The 23,656-nt window shown below is 41.3% G+C and overlaps 1 protein-coding gene across 5 annotated transcripts in view; it reads left to right on the plus strand.

Annotated features, from left to right (window-relative positions):
• Nucleotides 1-23,656, plus strand: part of LOC118358114 (transient receptor potential cation channel subfamily M member 3) — a 231,884-nt gene that overhangs the window by 164,757 nt on the left and 43,471 nt on the right. For all 5 annotated transcript variants that reach the window (XM_052478596.1, XM_052478593.1, XM_035735591.2 and 2 more), the window contains 3 exons: nt 750-890; nt 7,919-7,948; nt 17,383-17,675. In XM_052478596.1, the coding sequence (XP_052334556.1) occupies nt 750-890; nt 7,919-7,948; nt 17,383-17,675 (464 nt within the window). The remainder of the gene's footprint in view (nt 1-749; nt 891-7,918; nt 7,949-17,382; nt 17,676-23,656) is intronic.

The following is a 23,656-nucleotide window of genomic DNA, read 5'->3' on the forward strand; positions in this document are numbered from 1 at the left end:
CCAATTTCTCCCTCCCCCAGCCCCCACTGGATGAGAGAGCTCTGATTTCTATCTGAAGGTGGATGACGAAGGTCCATTTCTATCAAAAAACGCTCTCTCATTTGTACTCCTGTTATCCTCATCTTCAGACATCTGTCCGTCTTTCTCTTCCAGCACTGAACCCCTGATACGATCTGGCCATACGTTACAAATGCAAAAGAGCACAGAGTGATCAGGCAAATTAAGTAAGCATTGATCAGATTTGTACATTTTTCAATTTCCTCAAGATTTGCAATTTTCCATCTTCTCCTTAACATTTCCCCTATTTTCGTGCTCTCCCTCTTCTTTCCCCTCTTCCTCCTCCTTCCTTTACTCCTCTACCCCTCGTCTCTCAGAGTGCAGTATACTGATGTCTATCTCAGTGCTGTTGAACTAAGTTAAATTAAACTAAGCTCAGAGAAGTTAATTTAAACTAGGTTATAAACTCTGTGATCTTATCGGGGGTCTGTGTCTCCCATCTCTCCTTGGCCTTGTGCTGTATACTCACTGACCTTGTGTGTTTTTTCTAAGCAAGAATATCCCGTGTTCAGTTGGATCTACTTCAAGGTGAATCAACTAATCACGTATTATTATTAACACAAAACAAGTGTGTAGATGTGTGAAGTGAAGTGTGTCTGATTTGTGTGGGTTGTTTTCCTTTCCTTTCACCATCGTATGCTCAGCTGCCATGGGGGTGTGCGGTTTTGTCTGACCAATCTCTTGGTCCCCAGGGTAACCTGCCACCAGACTACCGCATTAGTCTCATTGACATCGGATTGGTCATTGAGTACTTGATGGGCGGAGCTTACAGATGCAACTACACCAGGAAGAGGTTTAGAACTCTGTATCATAACCTCTTTGGACCCAAAAGAGTGAGTGACGGACCAGCTTTACAGTTTCCTATTCTGCTAATGATGCATGTGCATGTGTCTGCATGTCTACTTGTCTCTGTGGGATCAATTGAATCGAACATTCATTGTGTTACGGTATTTACGCTTTAGTTCCTTTTCCCATGGTCAAATTAACTCCCAGACGGGTCTTGGGTACCATAAACAAACCTACTATTAGTAATCTGGTAAAGTCACCTCAGGTATGCTTTCAGTGAAAGCCAACCCGCGCCTCACTTTTGCAGTGATGTAAATTTGGTACTTACGTAACCTTATTTCGTGTGATCAAGGGACGATGCTGTAAATTAATATACATAAATATGCATATCCCTCTACGTCTAAATCTGCACTAGGGATACGGTCTCCTTTTCTCCCTCTGCCTGCAAACTCTCCCAAACTAGCTATAGAATGCAGAGATCATTGCCAAACTGCACTGCACTATACTGCTCGGAACAACGCTTGTGAAATAGATGGGTTGGTTGTTAAGCAAAAAAACTGAGGTGTGGGCAACTATGGGGCAAAACTGACAAGGTTGGCTTAGGTTGTTTACCACATGTAAACTACAGTCTGTCTTCAATGTTTATTGAAAACGTAAATAAAGTTGCACAATGAGCATTTGTTTCCTCTCAAATACATTGTTACAGTTGGTAGTTAGCTAGCTTTTGAATTTGAGCCATATCAGCATAGATGTGCCCTCAGTCAAAACACTTAAAAACCAGACATGGTATCAGGATTAAACGAATTGAAACAAGCTACTTTAGATTTCCCACATGGCACTTTCTTGTCATTGTTGCTAGCCATCTGGCCATCCAGTATCACCAAAAGACAGGGCCTTCTGCCCCAGTGAAGTGTGCACATCGTTTCTTGTGACGTTCTCAACTAAACCGTCTATAGAGATGTTTGTTGTTGTTGATTGTTCAGTTTCCAGGCCTCCTTCAAGACAAGGCTCCTTGAAGAACGGACTAAATGTCAACTATAGAACATCGCTATTCTAGGACTATTGTGTAGAGCAATGTCTAGTCCATCAACATCAGCCAATGACTATGCAGTGTGTATGAGGTTGAAAAGAGAGAAAAAAAGTGAAGGATAGAGCAAGAGAGACCGAGGATTCAGGACAAAGAGGTAGACATCTAAATGAGCTGTGAACTGTTTTAAAACGATTTGGGCACACTGACAGTGTCATCTTAGATGAAAAAGCAGTGTGAATACAGGAACAAACACACACACAATGTGGTAGGAATAATCCTGAAATAGGTGCAGATATCAACATCCCCACAGGAGGCCTGAGTTATTTTTACCAGCAGTTGGGGAAGCAGGTCACATGATGGCTCATTAATGCATAATTTGTACACAGCCTGCTTTAAAACGAAGTGCCTGCTGCTGCATGGAGCTCCATTTAGCCAGCCACCCCCTTACACAGACAAACATACAGATATGAAATATATCAGGTTACAGTAACAGGTGACTATCTAAAGACAACAGGTTACTGTTTATCTAGAACAGATTGCTGTTGATCTAGAACCGGTTACTGTCTGGTCTCGAACAGGTTACTGTTGGTCTAGAACAGGTTACTGATGGTCTAGAACCGGTTACTGTCTGGTCTCGAACAGGTTACTGTTGGTCTCGAACAGGTTACTGATGGTCTAGAACCGGTTACTGTCTGGTCTCGAATAGGTTACTGCTGGTCTAGAACAGGTCTGGTCTCGAACAGGTTACTGTTGGTCTCGAACAGGTTACTGATGGTCTAGAACCGGTTACTGTCTGGTCTCGAACAGGTTACTGTTGGTCTCGAACAGGTTACTGTTGGTCTCGAACAGGTTACTGATGGTCTAGAACAGGTCTGGTCTCGAACAGGTTACTGTTGGTCTCAACAGGTTACTGTTGGTCTAGAACAGGTCTGGTCTCGAACAGGTTACTGTTGGTCTCGAACAGGTTACTGATGGTCTAGAACCGGTTACTGTCTGGTCTCGAACAGGTTACTGTTGGTCTCGAACAGGTTACTGATGGTCTAGAACCGGTTACTGATGGTCTAGAACCGGTTACTGTCTGGTCTCGAACAGGTTACTGTTGGTCTCGAACAGGTTACTGTTGGTCTAGAACAGGTCTGGTCTCGAACAGGTTACTGTTGGTCTCGAACAGGTTACTGATGGTCTAGAACCGGTTACTGTCTGGTCTCGAACAGGTTACTGTTGGTCTCGAACAGGTTACTGTTGGTCTGAACAGGTTACTGTTGGTCTAGAACAGGTCTGGTCTCGAACAGGTTACTGTTGGTCTCGAACAGGTTACTGTTGGTCTAGAACAGGTCTGGTCTCGAACAGGTTACTGATGGTCTAGAACCGGTTACTGTCTGGTCTCGAACAGGTTACTGTTGATCTAGGTTACTGTCTGGTCTCGAACAGGTTACTGTTGGTCTCGAACAGGTTACTGATGGTCTAGAACCGGTTACTGTCTGGTCTCGAACAGGTTACTGTTGGTCTCGAACAGGTTACTGTTGGTCTCGAACAGGTTACTGATGGTCTAGAACAGGTCTGGTCTCGAACAGGTTACTGTTGGTCTCGAACAGGTTACTGTTGGGCTAGAACAGGTCTGGTCTCGAACAGGTTACTGTTGGTCTCGAACAGGTTACTGTTGGTCTCGAACAGGTTACTGTCTGGTCTCGAAAAGGTTACTGTTGGTCTCGAACAGGTTACTGTTGGTCTCGAACAGGTTACTGTTGATCTAGAACCGGTTACTGTCTGGTCTCGAACAGGTTACTGGTCTCGAACAGGTTACTGATGGTCTAGAACCGGTTACGAATAGGTTACTGTTGGTCTCGAACAGGTTACTGATGGTCTAGAACCGGTTACTGTCTGGTCTCGAACAGGTTACTGTTGGTCTCGAACAGGTTACTGATGGTCTAGAACCGGTTACTGTCTGGTCTCGAATAGGTTACTGCTGGTCTAGAACAGGTCTGGTCTCGAACAGGTTACTGTTGGTCTCGAACAGGTTACTGTCTGGGCTCGAACAGGTTACTGTCTGGGCTCGAACAGGTTACTGTCTGGGCTCGAACAGGTTACTGTTGGTCTAGAACAGGTTACTGTTGGTCTAGAACAGGACAGTTGTGCTATTTAATTGTGTTGGAACATAATGTGCATTCAGAAATTATACAGACTCCTTGCCATTTTCCACATTTTGTTACGTAACAGCCTTATTCTAAAATGTATTACATTGTTTTAATCTCCCTCATCAACCTACACACATTGCCCATTAATGAAAAAGCAAAAATAGGTTTTTATAAATGTTTGCAAATGTAATACAAATAGAAAACTGAAATATGAGTGTTCAGACCCTTAACTTTGTTGAAGCATCTTTGGCAGTGATTACAGCCTTGAGTTTCCTTAGGTATGACGCTACAAGCTTGGCACGCCTGTATTTGGGGAGTTTCTCCCATTCTTCTCTGCAAATCATCTCAAGCTCTGTCTGGTTGGATGGGGAGCGTCGCTGCACAGCTATTTTCAGGTCTCTCCAGAGTTGTTAGATCTGGTTTAAGTCCGGGCTCCGGCTGGGCCACTCAAGGACATTCAGAGACTTGTCCCGAAGCCAATCCTTCATTGTCTTGGCTGTGTGTTTAGGCTTGTTGTCTTGTTGGAAGGGGAACCTTCGCCTTACTCTGAGGTCCTTTGCACACTGGAGCAGATTTTCATCAAGGATCCCTCTGTACTTTCCTCCGTTCATCTTTCCTTCAATCCTGACTAGTCTCCCAGTCCCTGCCGCTGAAAAACATCCCCACAGCATGATGCTGCCACCACCATGCTTCACCATGCTTCACCTTAAGGATGGTGCCAGACGTGATGTTTGGTATTCAGGCCAAAGAGTCCAATCTTGGCTTCATCAGACCAGAGAATCTTGTTTCTCATGGTTTAAGAGTCCTTTAGGTGCCTTTTGGCGACTCCAAGCAGGCTATCATGTGCCTTTTACTGAGGAGTGGCTTCCTTCTGGACACTCTACCATAAAGGCCTGGTTGGTGGAGTGCTGCAGAGATGGTTGTCCCTCTGGAAGGTTTTCCCAACTCCAGAGTGGAACTCTTTGGTCTTGGCCATAGTGGAGTTTGGAGTGTGACTGTTTGAGGTTGTGGACAGGTGTCTTTTATACTGATAACAAGTTCAAACAGGTGCCATTAATACAGGTAACGAGTGGAGGACAGAGGAGCCTCTTAAAGAAGAAGTTACAGGTCTGTGAGAGCCAGAAATATTGCTTGTTTGTAGGTGTCCAAATACTTATTTTCCCCCATAATTTGCAAATAAATTCATAAAAAATCCTACAATGTGATTTTCTGGATTTTTTTTTCTCATTTTGTCTGTCATAGTTGAAGTGTACCTATGATGAAAATTACAGGCCTCTCTCATTAAGTGGGAGAACTTGCACAATTGGTGGCTGACTAAATACTTTTTTGCCCCACTGTATTCTAAATCAGAACCGTCCAGAGTAGTGATGCTAAACAGGCGGGCAGGTGTGGGCAGCAATCGGTTGAAGAGCATGCATTTAGTTTTACTTGCATTTAAGAGCAGTTGTAGGCCACAGAAGGAGAGTTGTATGGCATTGAAGCTCGTCTGGAGGTTAGTTAACACAGTGTCCAAAGATGGACCAGAAGTATACAGAATGGTGTTGTCTGCATAGAGGTGGATCAGAGAATCACCATCAGCAAGAGTGACATCATTAATGTATACAGAGAAAAGAGTCGGCCCCAGGATTGTACCCTGTTGCACCCGCATAGAGACTGCCAGAGGTCCGGGCAACAGGCCCTCAGGTTTGACACATTGTACTCTGTCTGAGAAGTAGTTGGTGAACCAGGCGAGGCAGTCATTTGAGAAACCAAAGCTGTTGAGTCTGCCGATAAGAATGTGGTGATTGACAGAGTCGAAAGCCTTGGCCAGGTCGATGAATACAGCTGCACATTATTATCTCTTATTGATGGGGGTTATGATATCGTTTAGGACCTTGAGCGTGGCTGAAGTGCCCCCAGGACCAGCTCGGAAACCAGATTGCATAGCGGAGAAGGTACAGTGGGATTCGAAATGGTCGGTGATCTGTTTGTTAACTTGGCTTTCGAAGACCGGAGAAAGGCAGGGTAGGATAGATATAGGTCTGTAGCAGTTTGGGTCTAGAGTGTCTCCCCTTTGAAGAGGGGGATGACCGTGGCAGCTTTCCAATCTTTGGGGATATCAGACGATACGAAAGAGAGGTTGAACATGCTAGTAATAGGGGTTGCAACAATTTCGGTGGATAATTTTAGAAAGAGAGGGTCCAGATTGTCTAGCTCAGCTGATTTGTAGGGGTCCAGATTTTGCAGCTCTTTCAGAACATCAGGGCAAGTTGTTGTGGGGGATTCAGGGCTGTTGACCGGGGTAGGGGTAGCCAGGTGGAAGGCATGGCCAGCCATAGAAAATTGCTTGTTTAAATTCTCAATTATCGTGGATTTATCGGTTGTGACAGTGTTTCCTAGCCTCAGTGCAGTGGGCAGCTGGGAGGAGGTGTTCTTATTCTCCATGGACTTTACAGTGTCTCAGAACGTTTTGGAGTTTGTGCTACAGGATGCAAATTTCTATTTGAAAAAGCAAGCCTTTACTTTCCTAACTGCCTGTGTATATTGGTTCCTTACTTTCCTGAAAAGTTGCATATCGCAGGGGCTATTCGATGCTAATACACCACAGGATGTTTTTGGTTGGTCAAGGGCAGTTAGGTCTGGAGTGAACCAAGAGTTCCTGTTCCTGGTTCTACATTTTTGAACGGAGCATGCTTATTTAAGATGGCGAGGAAAGCACTTTTAAAGAATAACCAGGCATCCTCTACTGATGGAATGAGGTCAATATCCTTCCAGGATACGCTGGCCAGGTCGATTAGAAAGGCCTGCTTGCTGAAGTGTTTTTGGGAGCGTTTGACAGTGATGAGGGGTGGTCGTTTGACCGCAGACCCATTACGGACGCAGGCAATGAGGCAGGGATCGCTGAGATCCTGGTTGAAGACAGCAGAGGTGTAATTGGAGGGCAGATTGGTTAGGATGATATCTATGCTGTGTTTATGGGCACCCTCATAGATGTATAGATTGTGTGTAGATTGATGAGGAAAAACATGTTTTGAATCAATTTTAGAATAAGGCTGTAACATAACAAAATTTAGAAAAAGGGAGGTGGTCTGAATACTTTCTGAATGCACTGTATGTATTTCCAGACTGGTCTCAAAGAGGTAACATGGTAAAAGGAAATCCGGGACACTCAAATTAGTATGATATGTTACGTTTGGTATTGTTACATAAGATAGAAGGTAGGAAGTGTTGTTGGTCAAGGTGGATGGGTGGGCATATAATGCAACCGTCTAGTAACCCCAAGGTCGCTTGTTCAAATCTCATTACAGACAACTTTAGCATTTTTACTAATTACCAAATACTTCGCATGTTAGCTAACCCTTCCTCTAACCCTAACCTGAACCCTTTTATCTAACCTTTCCCCTAAGCTTAATCCTAACCTTGACCCCTAACCCTAACCCTTATCCTAGCTAACGTTAGCCAGCTAGCTAAAGCTAGCAACCCCTAGCTAACGTTAGCAACAACAAATAGGAATTCGTAACATATCATATGTTTTGCAAAATCGTAGCATATTGTAAATTCGTAGAATTGCAAATTCAAAAGACATACAAATTCCAATTCGTAACCTGTTGTACAAATTGCAATTCTTAACCTATCATACAAATTGTAATTCATAACATTACATAGAAAATGTATGATGGAGATCCACAAATGAATACATACCAAACACAACGTAACATATCATCCTACATAGAGTATTTCACTTTTAAGTGTAATGTGAAGTGCTCTGAGACCAGAATGGCATTTCTCTCTGTATTTGAACACTTGGCCTTGTGAGTGTGTGTAAGTGGGTCTGTCTGTGTTCCTTTTTGTATGTGCATATTTTTTATGTGCCGAATTCCCATTGACGGTGTTGATTTCTCAATTGACCATGTTTTTGTTACCTTTCCAGCCCAAAGCCCTGAAACTGCTGGGGATGGAGGTGAGTCTGGGTTACAACATGGTTATTATTTGGTTACAGTTTGGTGTATTCCCCTGGTTTGCATAATGAGTGCCTGGTAAACCCTTCATTTTACTGCATGGTATTTTCTAGGTAATAACTAGGTAAATAACTAGTAACAAAAAGTAAATACATGTTAACAATTTAGTCCCAAATGTATTTACCTGGAACCAAGTAGGTAAGTACTACATGCTTAATTAGTGTAAAACTGTAACGAAGCTGTCTGTTTCCAGGTAGATACAACGTAGTTACTTGTGAAATACCACCACATTGGATGACTCCATCTCATGAAGACAACAGCAAATATGTCTGTGATCTTACCCTGTTGTTTCATGGGACCACCTTCACACTTACAGGGTAGGTACAAAGGGTAGGTACTGGGTAGGTACGGCTTTGAAATGAAGCCGTTGCTAATACCATATGTAAATACCCCATACTTACAGGTCAACAAATGATTTAGTCAAATGATTGTGTAGACATAATGTACTAAGTCATTTTCCTAAAGTTGCTAGGTACGTACAGTGCCTTCACGAAGTATTCACATCCTGTGACTTTTCCCACATTTGATGCGTTACAGCCTGAATTTAAACTGGGGATGTTGTGTCACTGGCCCACACACAATACCCCACCTTGTCAAAGTGGAATTGTGTTTTTCAAAATGTTTACAACAACAACAAAACAAAACATTTAAATGAAAAGCTGCAATGTCTTGATTCAACCTCTTTTTCTATGGAAAGCTTAAATAACTTCAGGAGTAAAAATCTGCTTAATAAGTCACATAATACGTTGCCTGGACTCACTCTGTGTGCAATAATAGTGTTTAACGTCATTTTTTGAATGACTACCTCATCTCGTTACTCCACACATACAATTATCTGTAAAGTCCCTCAGGCGAGCTGTGAATTTGAAACACAGATTAAACAACACAGATCAGGGAGGTTGCTAAGAAGGGCACCTAATAGTAGATGGGTAAAAAAAAAGCAGACATTGAATATCTTCTTATGGGCAGGACGGTAGCGTCCCACCTGGCCAACATCCGTTGCAATTGCAAAACGCGAAATTCAAAAATAGCAAATTCAAATATTTAACATTCTTGAAAATATGTGTGTTATACATCAAAATAAAGCTTAACTTGTTAATCCAGCCGCTGTGTCAGATTTCAACCAGGCAGGTGCGCCACAAAAGTCAGAAATAGCGATATAATTAATGCCTTAACTTTGAAGATCTTCTGTTGGCACTCCAAAATGTCCCAGAAACATCACAAATTGTCCTTTTGTTCGATAATGTCTTTCTTTATGTCCCAAAAATGTCAATTTATTTGGCACGTTTGATTCAGAAATACACCGGTTTCAACTCGCCCAACATGCCTACAAGTATTTAATAAGTTACCTGTAAACTTGGTCCAAACCTGTAAACTTGGTCCAAACATTTCAAACAACGTTCCTAATCCACCTCCAAGGTGCCTTAAAACGTAAATAATCGATAAAATTTAAGACGGAATAAACTGTTTCTAATACCGGATAAAAATAATGTGAAGCACGCTCCAGTTCACGTGCACCAAAACATACAAATACAAAGATTTATGTTTGGGGCAAACACAACACAACACATCACATAACACTCTTCATATTTTCAAGCATAGTGGTGGTTGCATCATGTTATGAGTATGCTTGTCATCAGCAAGGAATAGGGCATTTATTAGGATAAAAATAAATGGAATAGGTCTAAACACAGGTAAAATCGTAAAGGAAACCTTCAGTCTGCTTTCTAACAGACACTTGGAGACAAATTCCCCTTTCAGCAGGACAATAACATAAAACACAAGGCCAAATATACACTGGAGTTGCTTACCAAGATGACATTGAGTGTTCCCGAGTGGACTTGTTACAATTGTGACTTACATCGGCTTGAAAATCAATGATCAACAACCAACTTGACAGAGCTTGAAGAATAAAAAAAAAAGTTTTTAATAGATTGGACAATCAAGGTGTGCAAAGCTCTTAGAGAATATCCCAAAATACTCACTGCTGTAATCGCTGCCAAAGATGATTCTAACATCTATTAACTCAGGCGTGTGAATACTTATGTAAAGGAGATATTTCTGTATTTCATTCTCAGTAAATTAGCAAAACATGTCTAAAAACATATGGGGAATTGTGGGTAGATGGGTGAGGGGGAAAAAAATTAAATCCATTTTGAATTCAGGCTGTAACACAACAAATGTGGAATAAGTCGAGGTGTATGAATACTTTCTGAAGGCACTGTATGTTGTAAAATAAAGTGGTGTCTGTTTCCAGGTAGATCCCACGAAGATGACAGCAAATCTGTCTGTGATCTTACCCTTTTTTTTTACATGATACCATCTTCACTCTTACAGCGTAGGTACAGTGTAAGAAAATGAAGGCCATAAAATGAAGCTGTTCATATTACCATGTACATACCAAATACTTTCAAGTTAACTACAGTGCAATTTAAAAATGCGAACATTTCACGATGAAGACAAGCACACATCTCAGAGTGAAGCTCATTTATTGAGAATCAACCAGAGGTAAGTAGAAGAACATTGTATTAGAACAGAGGTTTGGAAAGTGTGAGGTGCGCCTCCCCAGGGGGGCGCCAGAGAGTTTCAGGGGAGGCGTGAAAGGAAAGCCAAGTCTAACCGTCTTCGGATCTCTAATAATTAACAAATATTAGGCCTGTTTCTTGCTACAATGGCAGGGAAACACATATTGCAATGGCTACATTTAAAAAGAAGGGTATCCCAGCTTTCTAGTGATAGTACGTTTATTTCTCAACTCCTAAAATTGCGGATTTAATGATGTTCTCTGAAGGGAGGCTCACTAGAATGACTAGGCCTACATTCCAATCATGAGCTAACATAGAAGATTGCTAGCCAAAGCAGATGAGAAGGAAGATAACAGTCTATTTAACATAACAGAAGAAATGCTGCAAATTTACTAAACGAGTATACACAAACTATGCATAAATAAAACATTTCCACAAGCATATAAAATTGCTTCCAACACTCTACTCAGCAAACTGGATGCAGTTTATCACAGTGCCATCCGTTTTGTCACTAAAGCACCTTATACCACCCACCACTGCGACTTGTATGCTCTAGTCGGCTGGCCCTCGCTACATATTCGTCGCCAGACCCACTGGCTCCAGGTCATCTACAAGTTCATGCTAGGTAAAGCTCCGCCTTATCTCAGTTCACTGGTCACGATGGCAACACCCATCCGTAGCACGCGCTCCAGCAGGTGTATCTCACTGATCATCCCTAAAGCCAACACCTCATTTGGTCGCCTTTCGTTCCAGTACTCTGCTGCCTGTGACTGGAACGAATTGCAAAAATCGCTGAAGTTGGAGACTTTTATCTCCCTCACCAACTTCAAACATCTGCTATCTGAGCAGCTAACTGATCGCTGCAGCTGTACATAGTCTATTGGTAAATAGCCCACCCATTTTCACCTACCTCATCCCCATACTGTTTTTATTTATTTACTTTTCTGCTCTTTTGCACACCAATATCTCTACCTGTACATGACCATCTGATCATTTATCACTCCAGTGTTTATCTGCAAAATTGTAATTATTCGCCTACCTCATGCCTTTTGCACACAATGTATATAGACTCCCCCTTTTTTCTGCTGTGTTATTGACTTGTTAATTGTTTACTCCATGTGTAACTCTGTGTTGTCTGTTCACACTGCTGTGCTTTATCTTGGCCAGGTCGCAGTTGCAAATGAGAACTTGTTCTCAACTAGCCTACCTGGTTAAATAAAGGTGAAATAAAAAAATAAAATAAAAATATTATCTCCTAACATGACAGTATCTAAACACTCAAAAGAGCTAGATACAATCTCTACAAAAACAAGCTAAGTTAGAAAATTAAGCAAGCTAGCATACTAACACACAATGCAATAACAATAGCGATTCGTTAGCTTAAATTAACTAGCAGAGTGTCAGAGCTAGAATAAACATATAAAAACATCATTCCGATATAAATCACTGCATGTACTTAACTCTCCAGTTTTCGAATTTGGTTTTCAAAGTAAAAGTCTGCAGTAAAACGCTATATATTTGATACGAAATCAATATTATGTTTTGTCTTGCATATAGTGCACAATGTTGCAATAGTATGCACAATTATACTTACATTGTGAGAAAATATCACCAAAAATGTGTATATGTTTTTAAAATGTTTCTACTGTGATGTTTCTACTGTGACAAATTTTCAAAATTATGTTACCCGGAATTGACTCGTTAGTGTTGCTATGAATACAATAAGCTAGCTACTTTTCAATGTCACCAGAGACGTGGACAAAAAAAGCACATTTTTAGGGCGGAGACATACAGTACAGGACATCATTATATCCAAATCTCTTATGTCACCAATGATATACAAGCTCACCACAATCCATAGCCGTCCTTCTTTTTATAAAAACTGGCATCATCTGTTAGTACACATATTGATTATCATACCGGAATTAAAAGAGTGCTATTTATGAACATATTAGCCTTCCATTCAAATGAATGGTGTTTAGCCGGCAGTTTTGGTTTCTACATATATATAAATGCAGTTCACTTTTGTTGTGATGCTAACTTGTATGGTTATATGTTTGTACATTAATACAAATGTGTTTCTACTGACCTCTTGTTGATTTTCATTAATTGAACTTGACATATTCCCACTTTTATTTTACACGGCAGTAAACTTGAAGGTATTTGATATTTACATGGTAATATGAACAGCTTCATTTTACAGCCCTCTTAATCCGTACCATGTAAGTGTGAAGCTAGTATCACGTAACAACAGGGTAATATCACAGACAGATTTGCTGTGGTTTTTGTGGGATCTATCTGGAATCTACCTGGAAACAGACCCCACTTAATTTTACAGCCATTACAACATACTTACCTAGTAACTCCAAGAAAATGATGTGGTACATTATGGGCTCCCCAGTGGCGATCTAAGGCACTGCATCTCAGTGCTAGAGGTGTCACTTTGATTCCAGGCTGTATCACAACCGGCTGTGATTGGGAGTCCCACAGGGCGGCGAACAATTGGTCCAGCCTAGTCCGGGTTTAGGCTTTGCCGGGGTAGGCTGTTATTCTAAATAATAATTTGTTCTTAACTGACTTGCCTAGTTAAATAAAGGTTAAGAAAATGTCTACACAATAATTTGACTAAATCCTAAAGAGTGTTAGTTGACCTGCAAGTATCTGGCATTTACATGTTATTAGCCAACAGTTTAATTTTACAGCCCTCTTACCGTGTACCTACCCTTCAAGTGTGAAGGTGGTACCATGAAACAACACTTTTCACTTTTCATAAAATAATTATGTTAATTAAACTCTATTATTGCTCACAGAGTGAGTCCATACAACTTATTATGTGTCTTGTTAAGTACATTTTTACGCCTGAACTTATTTAGGCTTGACTCAAGATATTTCAGATTTTCAATTTTAATTAATTTGTACACATTTCTAAAAATATTATTCCACTTTGACAATATGGGGTATTGTGTATAGGTCAGTGATTACATTTTAAATTCAGTGTAACACAACAAAATGTGGAAAAAGTCAAGGGGTGCGAATACTTTCTGAAGGCACTGTACATACCTAGTAACTATAGGAAAATTACTTGGTACATTATGTCTACACAATAATTTGACTAAATCATTAAGAGCATTAATGACCTGCAAGTATCTGGTGTTTGCATGGTATTAGCAATGGCTTCATTTAAAGCCTTCTTACCTTGTATCTACCCTGTAAGTGAAACAACAGGGTAAGATCCCAGACATATTTACTGTTGTCTTCATGAGAATGTGCTGGTATTTCACAAGTAACTACATTGTATCTACTTGGAAACAGACACAAGTTCATTTTACCGCCCTTTTAATACAAACATTTATGGTAACAGAAGGCAAAGTCCTTAGAAACAAAGTGACTTGAAGGTATTCATGTGGTAAGTGCAAGGTAAAAAATAAATATAATATTACATACAGTGGGGAGAACAAGTATTTAATACACTGACGATTTTGCAGGTTTTCCCTACTTACAAAGCATGTAGAGGTCTGTAATTTTTATTATAGGTATACTTCAACTGTGTGAGACGGAATCTAAAACAAAAATCCATTAATTTGCATTTTATTGCATGACAAAAGTATTTGATCACCGACCAACCAGTAAGAATTCCGTCTCTCACAGACCTGTTAGTTTTTCTTTAAGATCCCTCCTGTTCTCCACTCATTACCTGTTTTAACTGTACCTGTTTGAACTCGTTAGCTTTATAAAAGACACCTGTCCACACACTCAATCAAACAGACTCCATCCTCTCCACAATGGCCAAGACCAGAGAGCTGTGTAAGGACATCAGGGCTAAATTTGTAGACCTGCACAAGGCTGGGATGGGCTACAGGACAATAGGCAAGCAGCTTGGTGAGAAGGCAACAACTGTTGATGCAATTATTATAAAATGGAAGAAGTTCAAGATGACGGTCAGTCACCCTCAGTCTGGGGCTCCATGCAAGATCTCACCTCGTGGGGCATCAATGATCATGAGGAAGGTGAGGGATCAGCCCAGAACTACACGGCAGGACCTGGTCAATGACCTGAAGAGAGCTGGGACCACAGTCTCAAAGAAAACCATTAGTAACACACTACGCCGTCATGGATTAAAATCCTGCAGCGCATGCAAGGTCCCCCTGCTCAAGCCAGCACATGTCCAGGCCCGTCTGAAGTTTGCCAATGACCATCTGGATGATCCAGAGGAGGAATGGGAGAAGGTCATGTGGTCTGATGAGCCAAAAATAGAGCTTTTTGGTCTAAACTCCTCTCGCCGTGTTTGGAGGAAGAAGAAGGATGAGTACAACCCCAAGAACACCATCCAAACCGTGTAGCATGGAGGTGGAAACATCATTCTTTGGGGATGCTTTTCTGAAAAGGGGACAGGACGACTGCACCGTATTGAGGGGAGGATGGATGGGGCCATGTATCGCGAGATCTTGGCCAACAACCTCCTTTCATCAGTAAGAGCATTGAAGATGGGTCGTGGCTGGGACTTCCAGCATGACAACGACCGAAACACACAGCCAGGGCAACTAAGGATTGGAAGCATCTCAATGTCCTGGAGTGGCCCAGCCAGACTCCAGACCTGAACCCAATAGAAAATCTTTGGAGGGAGCTGAAAGTCCGTATTGCCCAGCAACAGCCCCGAAACCTGAAGGATCTGGAGAAGGTCTGTATGGAAGAGTGGGCCAAAATCCTTGCTGCAGTGTGTGCAAACCTGGTCAAGAACTACAGAAAACGTATGATCGCTGTAATTGCAAACAAAGGTTTCTGTACCAAATATTAAGTTCTGCTTTTCTGATGTATCAAATACTTGTGTCATGAAATAAAATGCAAATTAATTACTTAAAAATCATGCAATGTGATTTTCTGGATTTTTGTTTTAGATTCCGTCTCTCACAGTTGAAGTGGACCTATGATAAAAATGACAGACCTCTACATACTTTGTGGGAAAACCTGCAAAATCGGCAGTGTATCAAATACTTGTTCTCCCCACTGTATATGTTGTTACTACAGTAGGTATGTATGTAATAAGTACATTGTACTTACTTATAAGGTCCTCAATACTAAACTTTGATATTGAAGGGGACTACTACAGTGCATTCGGAATGTAATTCAGACCTCCTGACTTTTCCATATTTTTTTACATTACAGCCTTATTCTAAAATGGATCAATGGATCAATTGTTGTTTTTGTTCCTCATCAATCTACACACAATACCCCACAATGACAAAGCAAAAACAGGTTTTTATAAATGTTTAGCAAATATATTACGAATAAAAAAAACAGACATATCACATTTATATTTAGACTCTTTACTCAGCACCTTTGGTAGTGATTACAGCCTCGAGTCTTTTTGGGCATGATGCTACAAGCTTGGCACACCTGTATTTGGGGAGTTTCTCCCATTCTTCTCTGCAGATCCTCTCAAGCTCTGTCAGGTTGGATGGGGAGCGTCGCTGCACAGCTATTTTCTGGTCTCCCCAGAGACTCTGGCTCCATGCTGGGCCACTCAAGGACATTCAGAGACTTGTCCCGAAGCCACTCCTGCGTTGCGTTGTGTTGGCTGTGCTTAGGGTTGTTGTCCTGTTGGAGGGTGAACCTTCGCCCCAATCTGAGGTTCTGAGCGCTCTGGAGCAGGTTTTCATCAAGGATCTCTATGTACTTTTCTCTGTTCATCTTTGCCTGATTGGTTTAGTGTTGCAGAGATGGTTGTCCTTCTGGAAGGTTCTCCCATCTCCACAGAGGAACTCTGGATCTCTGTCAGAGTGACCATAGGGTTCTTGGTCACCTCCCTGACCAAGGCCCTTCTCCCCTGATTGCTCATTTTGGCCAGGCGGCCAGCTCTTGGAAGAGTCTTGGTGGGTCCAATCTTCTTCCATTTAAGAATGATGGAGGCCATAGTGTTCTTGGGGAGTTTCAATGCTGAATAAATGTGTCGGTACCCTTCCCCAGATCTTTGCCTTGACACAATCCTGTCTCTGAGCTCTGACATGCACTGTCGACTGTGGGACTTTATATAGACAGGTGTGTACCTTTCCAAATGATGTCCAATCAATTGAATTTAACACAGGTGGACTCCAATCAAGTTGTGGATACAACTCAAGGATGATCAATGGAAACAGGATTCACCTGAGCTCAATTTCGAGCCTCATAGCAAAGGGTCTGAATAATTACAGTCGGAAGTTTACATACACCTTAGCCAAATACATTTAAACTCAGTTTTTCACAATTCCTGACATTTAATCCTCGTAAAAATTCCCTGTCTTAGGTCAGTTAGGATCACCACTTTATTTTAGGAATGTGAAATGTCAGAATAATAGTAGAGAGGAGGATTTATTTAAACTTTTATTTCTTTCATCACTTTTCTAGTGGGTCAGAAGTTTTCATACACTCAATTAGTATTTGGAAGCATTGCCTTTAAATTGTTTAACTTGGGTAAAACGTTTCGGGTATCCTTCCACAAGCTTCCTAAAAAGAATTGGGTGAATTTTGGCCCATTCCTCCTGACAGAGCTGGTGTAACTGAGTTTAGGTATCAGTTGAATGAGATATAGAAGTCACATGGAAATACCTGAATAAATATTGGAATAAATGTCAGAATATCCTAAGCAAGCAGACAGACATTAAACACCAAGGCCTTTTCACAGTTCTCAACTCTCAGTACTTTCATGCCATGGTACTTCATCCATCTCTCCAAGGCCTTAGCCAGTGTGAATTATATTACATGATCAAACTCTCTCTAAATGTATGTTTGTCTCCCTCGATGGGCAAAGGCTGAGCATCACATCCAAAAACCCATGAATCCATGTCTCTGCTTTCGTCTTGTGCGGCCTGAGGCAGGATGACATGCCGATCCGGAGGAGTCGCCAGAAGACTACACGTAAGCGGGAGGAGGAGGTGGACATTGACCTGGACGACCCTGAGATCAACCATTTCCCCTTCCCCTTCCACGAGCTGATGGTGTGGGCCGTGCTGATGAAGAGACAGAAGATGGCACTGTTCTTCTGGCAGCACGGGGAGGAGGCCATGGCCAAAGCCCTGGTGGCCTGTAAGCTGTGCAAGGCCATGGCCCACGAGGCCTCTGAGAACGACATGGTGGACGACATCTCACAGGAGCTGAACCACAACTCCAGGTACTATAGACCACAAGACACATACACATAAGAGTTGAAAAAAAACACACACATGTAATCAGCCAAGCAATCACACATAATCTTTTGTAGAGTTTGCCACACATAGACACATCTGCATACCCACAACTGAACATACCCACATGCACAAGCACACACACACACACACACACACACAAACAGTCATTCATCCATACAGCTGTCATAGAAATTCTTACAAAGGGACACTCAAAGTCATTCATAAATGAATCATTGTTTATTTGTCAGGACGCTGTAGAGGTTCCAACCAACTCAATGCACCATAGTGCACATGTCAATCAGGAGCTCTGTCTGGGCAGTCCCAGCAGATGTTTTTACACAAACAAGTTATATTTGCATGATGTAGCATAATTACCTAATCATTATCATTTTGTTTCATTCATATGACCGACCAATACTGGTTCATAATATGTGACAGACCAATACCTCTCGAGCTTCTTATCTCTAAGCTGAGATATTGAAACTGATGAATCCTTCATTCGTTCTCAAAAGAAAGTCTGGGCGTACTGCCAAATTGCAGTTGCTGATAGTCAGGAACCAATATACTCAGTCAGTTAGGAAAGCTAAGGCTAGCTTTTTCAAACAGAAATTTGCTTCCTATAGCACTAATTCCAAAACGTTTTGGGACTGTAACGGCTTTCTTCCGTCGAAGGAGAGGAGGACCAAAATGCAGCGTGGTTAGAGTTCATGTTTTTTAATAAGAAAACTAAACATGAACACATATACAAAATAACAAATGTGGCAAAACCGAAACAGTCCTATCTGGTGCAGAGAACACAAAGACAGGAAACAATCACCCACCAACCCCAACACAAAACAAGCTACCTAAATATGGTTCCCAATCAGAGACAATGACTAACACCTGCCTCTGATTGAGAACCATATCAGGCCAAACATAGAAATAGACAAACTAGACACACAATATAGAATGCCCACCCAGCTCACGTCCTGACCAACACTAAAACAAGGAAAACACACAAGAACTATGGTCAGAACGTGACAGGGACACTGTAAAGTCCATGGAGAATAGGAGCACCTTCTCCCAGCTGCCCACTGCACTGAGGTTAGGAAACACTGTCACCACCGATAAATCTAAGCTGACCATGCTTTTCAACTGGCAACCCCTCCCTAAATCTGGATCCCTACAAATCAGCTGGGCTAGACAATCTGAACCCTCTTTTTCTAAAATTATCTGCCAATTACTAGCCTAGTCAACCTCTCTTTCGTATCGTCTGAGATCCCCAAAGATTGGAAAGCTGCCGCGGTCATCCCCCTCTTCAAAGGGGGAGACACCTTAGGCCCAAACTGTTATAGACCTATGTCCATCCTGCCCTGCCTTTCTAAAATCTTCGAAAGCCAACTAAATAAACAGATCACCGACCATTTCGAATCACATCGTAACCTTCTTCGCTATGCAATCTGGTTTCCAGCTGGTCATGAGTACACCTCAGCCATGCTCAAGGTCCTAAACTATATCATAACTGCCATCGATAAAATACAATACTGTGCAGCCTTCTTTATTGACCTGGCCAAAGCTTTCAACTCTGTCAATCACCACATTCTTATTGGCAGACTCAATAGCCTTGGCTTCTCAAATGATTGCATCGCCTGGTTCACCAACTACTTCTCAGATAGAGTTCAGGGTGTCAAATCAGAGGGCCTGTTGTCCGGACCTCTGGCAGTCTCTATGGGGGTGCCACAGGGTTCAATTCTCGGGCCAAATCTTTTATCTGTATATATCAATTATGTCGCTCTTGCTGCTGGTGATTCTCTGATCCACTTCTACGCAGACGACACCATTCTGTATACATCTGGCCCTTCTTTGGACACTGTGCTAACAAACCTCCAAACAAACTTCAACTGCTCTTAAATGCTAGTAAAACTAGATGCATGCTCTTCAACCGATTGCTGCCCACACCCTCCCACCTGACTAGCATCACTACCCTGGATGGTTCTGACCTTGAATATGTGGACAACTACAAATACCTAGGTGTCTGGTTAGACTGTAAATTCTCCTTCCAGACTCACAATAAGCATCTCCAATCCAAAATTAAATCTAGAATGGGATTCCTATTTCTCAACAAAGCCTCCTTCACTCATGCCACCAAACATACCCTCGTAAAACTGTTTATCCTACCTATCCTTGACTTCGGTGATGTTGTTTACAAAATAGCCCTCAACACTCTACTCAGCAAACTGGATGTACTCTATCACAATGCCATCCGTTTTTGTCACCAAACCATATACTACCCACCATTGCGACCTGTATGCTTTCATTGACTGGCCCTCACTACATATCCATTGCCAAATCCACTGGCTCCAGGTCATCTATAAGTCTTTGCTAGGTAAAGCCTCGCATTATCTCAGCTCACTGGTCACCATAGCAGCACACACTCCAGTAGGTATATTACACTGGTAATCCCCAAAGCCAACACCTCCTTTGGCAGCCTCTTCTTCCAGTTCTCTGCTGCCAATGACTGGAACGAATTGTAAAAATCTCTGAAGCTGGAGTCATTCAGTTGAAGTCGTAAGTTTACATACACCTAAGCCAAATACATTAAAACTCACTTTTCACAATTCCTGACATTTAATCCTAGTAAAGATTCCCTGTCTTAGGTCAGTTAGGATCCCCACTTTTATTTAAGAATGTGAAATGTCAGAAAAATAGTAGAGAGAATGACTTATTTCTACTTTTATTTATTTCATCACATTCCCAGTGGGTCAGAAGTTTACATACACTGCCTTTAAATTGTTTACCTTGGGTCAAACATTTCAGGTAGCCTTCCACAAGCTTCCCACAATAAGTTGGGTGAGTTTTGGACAATTCTTCCTGACAGAGCTGGTGTTACTGAGTCAGGTTTGTAGGCCTCCTTGCTCACACACACTTTTTCAGTTCTGCCAACAAATTTTCTGTAGGATTGAGGTCAGTGCTTTGTGATGGACACTCCAATACCTTGAATTGTTGTCCTTAAGCCATTTTGCCACAACTTTGGAAGTGTGCTTGGGGTCATTGTCCATTTGGAAGACCCATTTGCAACCAATCTGTAACTTCCTGACTGATGTCTTGAGATAATGCTTCAATATATCCGCATAATTTTCATCCCTCATGATGCCACCAGTCCCTCCTGCGGCAAAGCACCCCCACAACATGATGCTGCCACCCCCATGCTTCACGGTTGGTATGGTGTTCTTCGGCTTGCAAGCCTCCCCTTTTTTCCTCCAAACATAACGACGGTCATTATGGCCAAACAGTTCAGACCAGAGGACATTTATCCCAAAATGGTGCAGTTGTAAACGGTAGTCTGGCTTTTTCATGGTGGTTTTGGAGCAATGGATTCTTCCTTGCTGAGCGGCCTTTCAGGTTATGTCGATATAGGAGACGCATTCTGTTTTACTGTGGATATAGATACTTTTGTACCTGTTTCCGCCAGCATCTTCACAAGGTCCTTTGCTGTTGTTCTGGAGTTGATTTGCACTTTTCGCACCACAGTACGTTCATCTCTAGGAGACAGAATGTGTATCCTTCCTGAGCGGTATGATGGCTGCGTGGTCCCATGGTGTTTATACTTGCATACTATTGGTTGTACAGATGAACATGGTACCATCAGGCATTTGAAATTGCTCCCAAGGATTAACCAGACTTGTGGATGTCTGCAAATTTTTTTCTGAGGTCTTGGCTGATTTCTTTTGATTTTCCCATGATTTCAATCAAAGAGGCACTGAGTTTGAAGGTAGGCCTTGAAATACATCAACAGGTACACCTCCAATTGAATCAAATGATGTCAATTAGCCTATTAGAAGCTTCTAAAGCCATGACATAATTTTCTGGAATTTTCCAAGCTGTTTAAAGGCACAGTCAACATAATGTATGTAAACTTCTGACCCACTGGAATTGTGATACAGTGAATGATAAGTGAAATAATATATCTGTAATCAATTGTTGAAAAAATGACTTACCGACTTGCCAAAACTATAGTTTGTTAACAAGACATTTGTGGAGTGGTTTAAAAACAAGTTTTAATGACTCCAACCTAAGTGTATGTAAACTTCCGACTTCAACTGTATATCTCCCTCTCTAACTTTAAGCATCAGCTGTCAGAGCATCTTACCGATCACTGTACCTGTACACAGCCAATCTGTAAATAGCACACCCGACTACCTCGTCCCCATATTATTACTTACCCTCTTGCTCTTTTGCACCCCAATATCTCTACTTGCACATCATCATCTGCACATATATCACTCCAGTATTAATGCTAAATTGTAATTATTTTCACCTCTATGGCCTATGTATTGCCTACCTCCTTACTCTTCTACCTTTGCACACACTGTACATATATCTTTCTATTTTACTTTTCTTTTGTGTTGTTGTACGTTTGTTTATTTGTAACTCTGTGTTGTTGTTTTTGTCGCACTGCTATGCTTTATCTTGGCCAGGTCGCAGTTGTAAATGAGAACTTGTTCTCAACTGGCCTACCTGGTTAAATAAAGGTGAAATAAACATTTAAAAAAAAAAAATTAGGTGATCAGGCCTCACCAGGAAGTCAGAACAGAGGTCAGAGGTCAGTCAGCCCAATTAAGTGAGTGTTTGTTTTCCTGCACATCAGACATTATTTAAAGATATTTCAAACATTTCAAACGTGTTGTGTATTAGGTTTACATTGGGTTTTTCAGTACATTTCTTCTAATCAAGAGAATTTACATGTGTGCAATCAAGACTCTGACAATAGAAACGATCATCTGAGTACAGCATCCTTTCTAACCCGTGAAAAAACACCACAAACACACTTCTAAATCAAACAGAATATTAACCACTAATAAATGTTCATTAACAAGTGGGTTGTGTGTGGGTACTGGCATGTGTGTGTGGCAAAATGTGTAGGGTAAAATACAAACAAAATGGCCAGGCCTTGCTTAATTTGGGAGGTCCCTTAACAGCTGGATCAGGGCACTTTTAACTGCTCTCCCAAGGCATTGCCTCATGAAGCCTTTCAAAGGGAGAATCATTGATCAACTTGAAAAACAATCCTTGGTAGCGGACATTCCATCAGTCCTGGAAGAAAGAAAATAAACTATGTTACATTTTAATCCGTCCTAAAATGTTGTAATCAGTAATTGAGTTTACTGCATCTTGGGTGGGAAGTCTCAATAAATCGTTGTGTATACAGAATTATACTTCAGACACATTTTTACTTCAGACATATCAGATGATACGGTAAAGCTGAGTTGGGCACCTTCTAAAGTAAACACTTCTCTTGTAATCTTAATCTTTTTGACCTGATGCATTGACATACAATTATCTACAAACTGTCCCTAATAACCCCACTGTGTTTCTCACAGCCTGTTTGATTTCAGTGTGTATACCTTCAAAAAGCTACTCTATATTATTATTCCCAATCTCTATCTCACTTTCTGCTTCAATATTTATTAAATGTGAATTATTTTGAGATTCATGTGTAATGCTTTGGAGGGATCAATATATATCAACTTGTTGACACTGTCTCAGTCCCCAGTAGATGGCATGCTCTGTCCATAATAAGTCTCTACCTAACACTTTAAACTTGAGTAGATGAATACAGAAAATCATTGGTTCTATCCAACAAGGTATAGGCTTGTTTCAAAATGCATTACCAGGCTGGAGGAAATATTCTACCTTTCCTCTTTATGGTTTTATTGGTTATGGGAACGTCAAGTCCCATACAACACTTTAACCTTAATCATACCTCAAATGGCCCATAAAGGGACCATTCTGAACAATCCTCAGAATACTTTTTTCACTACTCACGTACGTCTACGTGTGGGTGTGCAGGTTGTATAATATTATTATTTTTCTATTCTTACTTCATCACATCGTCATAGTATTATACTCAATATTATGTAACTTTAACTCTAGTAACCCATTATGCATTTGTGTTACATCACAAATTCCTCCTCTAGACTCGTGT

This window comes from Oncorhynchus keta, chromosome 25 (genome assembly GCF_023373465.1).
Source record: "Oncorhynchus keta strain PuntledgeMale-10-30-2019 chromosome 25, Oket_V2, whole genome shotgun sequence".
Classification (NCBI taxonomy): domain Eukaryota; kingdom Metazoa; phylum Chordata; class Actinopteri; order Salmoniformes; family Salmonidae; genus Oncorhynchus; species Oncorhynchus keta.